At 46.8% G+C, this 9,055-nt stretch overlaps 1 protein-coding gene across 1 annotated transcript; it reads left to right on the top strand.

The window, feature by feature from the left end:
• Window positions 1-1,120: 1,120 nt before the first annotated feature.
• On the top strand, window positions 1,121-1,447 carry CCR75_007029 (uncharacterized protein; the record flags this gene model as incomplete). The annotated part of the gene is made up of 1 exon (XM_067965093.1): window positions 1,121-1,447. The coding sequence occupies one exon, from the start codon at window positions 1,121-1,123 to the stop codon at window positions 1,445-1,447; it is 327 nt and encodes a 108-aa protein (XP_067819522.1).
• Between the last annotated feature and the right edge of the window lie 7,608 nt (window positions 1,448-9,055).

Here is a 9,055-nt window from a genome sequence, read left to right as displayed (position 1 = left end):
TTAAGCAGCAACGCCGTGCACAGCTTCAAAATGGCTTAAATGGGCCACGTTTAGTGCGAGAGACGCTTACGACAATTTTGGTACGTTTTGCATGGGGATACTTAATTGAATGCGTGTGTGGTTGACAGATGGTAACGTGATATTCTTTCATAGAGGATAACCTGCCGTCGGTGTCAGCATACATCGGATCGACCGGGTGCGTCAACTGTATACAAGATCAAGAGTCTAAAACGAGTGCGAGAAACCCAAGAGATGGAAGCGGTGAGGGCCGTCCGTCCGACGAATGTCCGGCTGCTCGATGTGTATTGACTCATTCAAGCACGGTTTGTGACCAAGCTTATGAAGCTACTGTCATACCTTGCGCTCATGATACTACCTACCACATCGATCCTAAATAGCACACTAGACGCTTTTTAATAAGCACAATGATCCGTAGGACATGACCACACAGTGAGATCACTCTCCTCAATTAGAGGGTGTTCTGGCGTCGTCTCGCAATCGGAACCTTATGAAAGGTTGTTGTGCTGAGTACGCAGATTAGAACCGATACAAATATTAGATAATAACCATGACGATGCAGACGTACGCTGGAAAAGCGCTTTCGCATCAGTTTAACGCTGTCAATCGGTTGTGTCACAAGGCTTCCTGTTCAAATGCGCAAAATTAAAATAGCTATATAGACTGTCATCTGTGTGAAAAAAGGTTAGGTTGATTCTGACCAAATCAACCTATCGATAGATCTCATATCTTGCCTAATTTTGTTGCGTCGATATTACCATATTTGGTAATATTATTTCTTTTCAGTCAAATAATTAATAAAACTAATTAGTTGCACTTCTTTGCTTATTTCCTTTCGTTCTTAGGAAATAATTCTTATGTTACGTACTTCCCGTTACACAAATTGTGCTTAATAAATTAGTGAAACATTGGGACAACTTCGTCCCGTTACATCATGCATGTTGCGCTATGTGATATATTTTACGCCAATCAAATGAAATTGAATATTTTTATGGTTTGAAATAAAACCCTAACCCTCAAGATCTTGCGACCTCTTGGGAGAGGGCTCGTTACTCTTGCGGATTTTCGGGTTCACAATTCGAAAAAGAAAGACAAAACACAAATGGTGGAGCTCGTATGTGCCCTAATCGGAGTGAAAGACGTATTCTATGTGAATATCGACGAAAATGAGTCAATGGGGGACTTAAAAAAGACTATAAAAACTGAAAATTCAAACATAATTAAATGCGATGCTCGCGAACTCAAGCTGTTCTTGGCGAGGAAGGGGGACGCGTGGCTGTCGGGTAGCGAGCCGAGTGCACAGCAACTCAAAAGGGGAAATGTGGATGATGACATCAAAAGTATGCTTAATTGTGAGCCATTAGATCCAATTTGGCCTATTGAGGATTATCTAAACGAAAACCAAATGCCCGCGCCGCAGCCAAAGTAAATTCACGTGCTGGTGGTGCTTCCAAATGAGGTCCCACTCACCATTTCGCCGAACAGCGGCGAAGCTAGATTTGTGGAAAACGAAAAGATGGTGTTTCAATGCGTGAAATTGGATTCATTACGACTCGAGTAGCTGCCATTCTTTGCGTGCATTTGCATTCTCACAGAGTCGAGCTACATGAAAATACTGTGCATGTTTAACTTGAATACATATGAAAGAAGGCCTTTGTTTCACGTTCACTGTAACCAATAATAGACCCTTTTCTTCTGTAGCATGGATCGATTTGCTGAACTCGAGACTACACTCGAGGTGTCATAGTTACGATTTAAAAAGTGTCTTTCACGACATTTTCGACACAGCAAAGAAGCTCATGCTACTGTCGCTGAAACGAGTAATACAACAGAGTCAACGTGCGCGGAATCCGTCGATTAAGCACACTTGAACCGTGTAAAAGAGCACTACAATTCTCGTACCAAGCGGAGCAACATCGACACTTGCTTTTATTCGTACAGACATCATCTCGGAAGTACCTACACATATTTCCATGATGAGTGTTGTAGGAGCTGCATTACTTTTTTTGCGACTTTAGACCCTGCAGGAACGAATCAAGACTGTTACGAACGGCAAGTTTCGCTCCATCGACGTGATTTTTCGTCTTTTTTATCTTTCTTTTTGGTCCATCAAGAAGCTTTCGAGGTGGACTGGGAGGCACTGCGAAACAACTCGTTGTCACGGACTCCCCGTCCTTTAGAAAAGCCGCAGAAGTATCGTTGTCATTCGTCGTATGGACGGCCCTCACCGCTTCCGTCTCTTGGGTTTCTCGCAATCGCTTTAGACTCTTGATCTTGTATACTGTTGACGCACCCGGTCGATCCGATGTATGCTGACACCGACGGCAGGTTATCCTCTATGGAAGAATATCACGTTACCATCTGTCAACCACACACGCATTCAATTAAGTATCCCCATGCAAAACGTACCAAAATTGTCGTAAGCGTCTCTCGCACTAAACGTGGCCCATTTAAGCCATTTTGAAGCTGTGCACGGCGTTGCTGCTTAACCAAACGTCGATTTAGTGGCGACTTGCGGGACTGCGGCAACACACGCACGTCCGCTGACACGCTAGGCACAACAAGTCCTCCACACTTTTCACAAATGAAGTCGAGTACTGATTGCGGGAGCTGTGCGTGGCTCGAACGAGCAAGCTGCATCATCGAGGCACTAAAACCCAAGTCATAATATCGATTCGTAACATAATTCGATCTTAGCAATGGAGGAGCGTACATCATGTGGTGCGCGAGCGTCGAATTCGTTGGCAATAGCGCATGGGCGGAGGTCCAAAGATACGTAAAGCGTTTCTCCAATTGCCGCGTGTGTTCAGCGCTTGTCACCTTAATTTCGGGGAGATGGAGTGGCGCGTGAGCTTCCATTACTGCACACGATTCGTGTGATAAATTCATACAGGTAGTTGACCAAAAATGGGTAAAACCATAATACACGACGATTTGTTCCTTACGCATAATTGAGATCAATACACAGCTCAAAGACAAAACAAAATACGACACTTTTAGAGCGTGTTGCCTTTCCAGAATTAACAATACAATGTATGAAAAGTGCTTTTGAGCGTGGCATCACATCTGGTGGCAAGACGCGGCGTCTTAGGTTATTGGATGGCTACGTATATCGACAATTAAATTCTTTAAGAAAGTTCTCATCCGAGTGTGACAAAAAAAACAACACCAATTCCGATATTGCTGTGGTATATTCAATCTGGAAGCTTTCGATCGATTGAATTATCCATTCACAACATCCAAGAAGGTTTTAATGCTGCTTGCGATAAATTCTTTTACGATACTGTGGGCATCCTCTCTGCGGGAGGTGACGGTGTGACCGAAATGCCGTTTCGAATTTGTCCACGCCAGTTCAATACTTCGATATATTGTATAGATTGTACGTCAAAGCAATCTGTATCGATTATAATAAAGCAAACATGATGCAAATAGAATTCAATTACTAGATTCTTCCAGTGCCCAACTCGATGAAAATGACCAGCTTTTTGTCGCAGAGCCTCGTGCTGCCATCATCCATGCACTGTACTTTCTGAAGTTCTTGATTCTCCATCCCAACTATTTTGTGTAGCGTCGACCCACCTGAAATGCGATAAACATTTATCGTTGACAAATTCTGTTCTCGCACAAATGTTGCATATGTTTCCTCCCTCGTAAAATATTTATTCTGCAATTTTCTCGTTACCACCAAATGCACTTTGAACTCGACGGGTACACGCGACAGTATTTCTTTCATTGTTTGGAGAGGAAGAGGCTGTCCATGGTCCTTGCATTCGCCAGATATCTCCCCGGAAGCAATACGAAAGTCGATCTTATCACAGTTTTTACTTCGAACGAGATCGCCGAACTTCATAAATTTGTCATCAAGAAGCCAAGCTGGCCATTTCACGTTTGGAGGAGACAGGAATGGAACTACCAAATTCCCTGTCGAGTAGATAACTGTGGAGTAGTGGACAAAATCCGAAGTGATATTTATTGAGTTAAATTTGTCGAACACTTTTCTGCTCCACTCATTTTCTTACCCTAATTGATTCGTCCAAGCAGGTTGGTAATTACGCTAAGTAAAAACAGTTCTTACAAATGATAACCTAAAGATAAAAGATGGCAGGGGACGTGACTTCGGAGGAGCGAAGCCCTGGTGAACCCTAAACACCAGATACCGATTTTCAACTTTACCATTGTCGGAATTTAACTCGCGCCAAGTTGGTAGAACGTTATCCCCCACGTCTTAACCACTTGAGCAAATTACATTAGTTCCTAACCATGTTACCTTCAATTATTAGCGGTGCAATACCAACACTCCCACTCACCGCTAATGCATGGCAACCTTTTTCTTGATACCACTCTTCTCGCATAGGAACTTGAGCGTCTTCTTTCCAAGCACCTTCGTCAACAAGTCGGCCAATTGGTTCTTGGTGTCCACGTAGTCGACTTGAACCTTTCCGTTCTCCACGTTCTCGCGTGTGAAGTGGTGCTTGATATCAATATGCTTCGTCCTTGAGTTGTAGCCAGCGTTTTTGGCCAACGCGATCGCTCCTTGGTTGTCCTCCTATATCTGCGTAGCATTCCTTTGTTCGTACCCCATGTCCTTAAGCATTGCACGCAACCATAGCACCTCCAACACACACAAACTCAGCGCCATGTACTCCGCCTCAGCAGAGCTTAGTGCAACAGTCCTCTGAAACTTGGACTTAAACACTACCGGGGCGTTCCCCATTATGACCATGATGCCTGACACGGAACGCCTGTTGTCGATGTTCGTTCCCCAGTCAGCGTCTGAGTATGCTTCAACCGTGACCGTTCCCATACCACCTTCATAAAGAATACCATGCTCGCGAGTCGTCTTCAGGTATCGAATCACGCGAATTGCAGCCTTCCAATGCTGCAACCCCGGATATTCCAACAATCTTGATAGCTGTGATACCACGAAAGCGACATCCGGGCGCGTACACGTCGTGATATAAAGAAGACACCCGATGAGAGAGCGGTAAGGTCTCGACCGCATGTCAGCACGCTCTGAATCCGTTCTAGGTAATTGTTCCTTTGACAGCTTCAAATCCGATGCGCATGGATTGTCCACAGACTTGACATTCTCCTGGCCGAACCGTTTTGCAACGTCGTCAATGTACCGTGTCTGCTTGATCATAAGCGTATGTGCCCTTAGGTCATGATCGATCTCCATCCCTAAAATAAATTTTGCTTCACCGAGCTCCTTCATCTTGAAGGCGGCTTTAAGAGCATTCTTTACTTCACGAATTTCATCGCTCGTCTTGGCTGCGATAATCATGTCGTCGACGGACAGACACACGTACACGAAGCCGCTTTTAGAATGCTTGACATATACACACTGGTCTGCTCCACAGCTCTTAAGATCTGTTTTATTCATCGAAAAGATGGTTGCAATGGTCTTGTTGCACTATGCGTTTGCTAGCCTGCTTCAAACCGTATATAGCCTTGTTCAGTAGACACACTTGGCCATCAGCGTTCTTGATACCGTTTGGGATCTCCATGTAGACCCGGTCCATAAGTTTACTATTCAGGAACGCTGTATCCGCGTCTAACTGTTCCATGACGTACTGCAACGCCACACACACCGCTAGAACCACGCGAATTGAGTTCATATTCGCCACCGGCGAATACGTCTCAAAGAAGTCCACACCGTACTTTTGCTTGAAACCCTTCGCTACCAAGCGTGCCTTGCAGCGAATCACGCGACCATTTTCGTCACGCTTCTTGGCGAACACCCAGCGACAGCCGATGGTACGCGTAGACGCTCCGCGCGGTACCAGTCTCCATGTAGCGTTATGTTGGTGAGAACATAACTCTGCTTCCATTGCTTTTCGCCACTCATCAGATTCGTGGCTGGATATTGCCTCCGCGTACGTCGTTGGCACGTCCACGGCGTCATTAATGTTTGCCACATACGCCATAACAGCTTCCGCGATGAGCCCGTCTTCATCGATACGAGCACGCTTTGGAGACGGCGGACCGTCACTACCTTCCGACTGAAGATGTTCATCATAACTTGACTCGTTTTGTAGCAGAAGTACCGGCTCACGAATTCGTCGTGATCGTTCCGCTTCCGGGTGAAAAACCAGTCGTTCTTCTTGGTACGCTTGCGGCTGAGAGCGGTATGGTGCAATCTCACGGCCGATAATATCTGGACTGTTCGGCAATGGCGGTAACATTACAATGCTCTGCTCCTCTTCTGCCTCGTTCATCTCAGCATCCGGAACGGATTCCTCAATGCTCTCCATCGGCTCATCTGACATCGGTACTTGTTCCATTCGCGTCGGAACCGTTCTATCGTCAGCGTCCTTGGTCGCGTGTATGACCGTCGTGTGAGGTTGCGACGAGGGTGACTCATAAATTCCTCCCACTTCACGCTCGTCTAGCTTCACCGAGCGCGACACCTTGACCTTTAAAGCATCCAGGTCATAAACACGATATCCCTTTGTGCTTTCAGCGTATCCAAGAAACATACACCTGAAGCTCTTGGGCTCGAGTTTTGTACGCTTCGCGTCGTTGACGTGAGCGTACCCTTCGGATCCGAACACTCGCAAGTGTTCCATTTGTGGTTTTACCTTGAAACCAACCTCGTACGGCGTCATATTCGAGCGCTCTGTGTTCGTGGAACGGTTGATCAAGTACACAGCTGTACTTACAGATTCCGCCCACCACTCCGTAGATACACCTTTGTAGTGCACATGCTGCGTGCCTTCTCCATAATAGTACGGTTCATGCGTTCCGCAACACCGTTCTGCTGTGGGCTGTACGGTACGGTACGCTGATGCATAATTCCATTCCGTCTGCACAATTCCGCAACCGTCTTATTCACGATCTCTGTTCCATTGTCTGAGCGCAGACACTTCAAGCGTTCTCCCCATTGATTTTCGTAGAATGCCTTGAACTCCTTTATCTTGTGGCCACCTCACTCTTCTGTTTTAAGAAGTATACGGCGACGTATCTTGAAAAATCATCCACAAAAGTCAGAATGTACCTCGGACCACCCTTTGATAGCGTTCTCATTGGTCCCATCACATCAGTGTGTACGAGTTCGAGCACACGCGAAGTCTTCGTCACCGATCGTGACGGGAAAGATTCAATTGAATGCTTCCCTTTTGAGCAACCACCACACAATGTCTTGGTTGTACGGTTTACGGTTGGTATACCGTTTGTAGCCCGCTGTGTCTTCGCCATAGCGCTCTCACTGCAGTGTCCCATGCGAGCGTGCCATAGCTCCCACTGACTGTCAGTCCCGGCATACTCCACAAAACAAGCCTGTTCTTGCTCGCACTCTAGCATGTACGCCTTGCCAACCTTCTTGCCTGACGCAATCGCACAAGTCGTGCTTCTGATGACGCATGTAGAACGCTGAAACTCCGCGGTAAGACCGTTCTCAGCAAGCTTCCCTACCGAGAGCAATCGCCTGTCAAGTCCAGGAATGTAAAGCACTTCCATCATCTTGATGCGTCTTCCGTCCGTTCCGCTAAGCTTGACAGTACCTTTCCCCGCAACATGATGTTTCTTTCCGTTTGCAATCGTAACTTCGATGCTCGAAACAATTCCTTGAAATTCGAATAGGTCTTCACGGTGTGGCGTCATGTGCGATGTCGCACCACTGTCAATCAGCCATCCGGCGAGGTGATCCTCGCCTACAGCAAATACGGCGTCGTCGCTAGTGCTGCCTCTTTTGACCGGGCAGTCCCGTTTCATATGACCAACCTGGTCACACTTAAAACACTTGCCCCTGAATCCACCACCGTTCTTGTATGAATCGTTCCTTTTTCTTCCATTCGCTCGACCTCCTTTGAACCGTCCAGCGCTCCCAATCGCTCGAAATGCTTTTTCCGTTATCTCCTTCTTCAGCTGACGTTCATGCTCCTTCAGCAGCTTTTCCTTGATCTCAATCAGCGTGATGTCCTTGGAGTTCTCCATAATGGACGTAATCAGCTCGTATTCAGACGGAAGGCTGCTCAGTAGCACGACGATCTGACGTGCCTCGTCCACTGGCTCTCCCATCGTCTGAAGACCCACCACGAGCTCGTCAAACGCATCTAGGTGCGCCGCCATCGTGGAACCGTCCTCCATCTTGAAATCATAAAGTCGACGTGTCATCGTGACACGGTTGTGAAGAGTAGTAAGGTTGTAGAACTCTCGAAGGGTAGCCCACGCCTCCATGGCGCGCGTAGCCGTCCTGATCTTCGTCTGATGCTGCAGCTCGACGCCCTGCGCGATGATACCCAGCGCCTTTGCGTCGTTCGTCAGCCACGCCTCCGTGATTTCGTTCTCCGGCTTGACAACTTGAACATGAGCAAGCAGACCCTTCCTAGCAAGCGTCATTCTCATGTTGCACTCCCAGTGGAAGTAATTACCACTTCCCAGGAGGACTTCGGTGCGCTTGGTCGTCATAGCTTGTGCGGCTGTTAACCTGTTGATTAGATAACTGTGGAGTAGAGGACAAAATCCGAAGTGATATTTATTGAAGTAAATATGTCTAACACTTTTCTGCTCCACTCATTTTCTTACCCTCATTGATTCGTCCAAGCAGGTTGGTAACTACGCTAAGTAAAAACAGTTCTTACAAATGATAACCTAAAGATAAAGATGGCAGGGGACGTAACTTCGGGGGAGCGAAGCCCTGGTGAACCCTAACACCAGATACCGATTTTCAACTTTACCTTTGTCGGAATTGAACTCGCGCCAAGTTGGAACGTTATCCACCACGTCTTAACCACTTGAGCAAATTACATTAATTCATGTTACCTTTAATTATTAGCGGTGCAATACCAACATTCCCGCTTGTCTCAACGCCTCGAGGTAATTCGATTCTCCCATCTTGTGACCTGACACCCAACTCGTACAAAAGCGGACCCAAAAATGTCGGTAATGCCACCCCGCCGAGTCCGTCAACATGACTCGCCAACACGACGGCCGGTGACACCAATGCTTCGAGACGCTGCCCATCGTTGATAGGCTGGTTGGAATTATGAAAATACATTGTGGTAGTCGACACTGACGATAGGACCTCACGCAAGGG

The sequence above is a fragment of the Bremia lactucae genome, linkage group LG9 (assembly GCF_004359215.1).
Source record: "Bremia lactucae strain SF5 linkage group LG9, whole genome shotgun sequence".
In the NCBI taxonomy this organism is placed as follows: domain Eukaryota; phylum Oomycota; class Peronosporomycetes; order Peronosporales; family Peronosporaceae; genus Bremia; species Bremia lactucae.
This window is presented reverse-complemented; position numbering and strand designations above follow the sequence as displayed.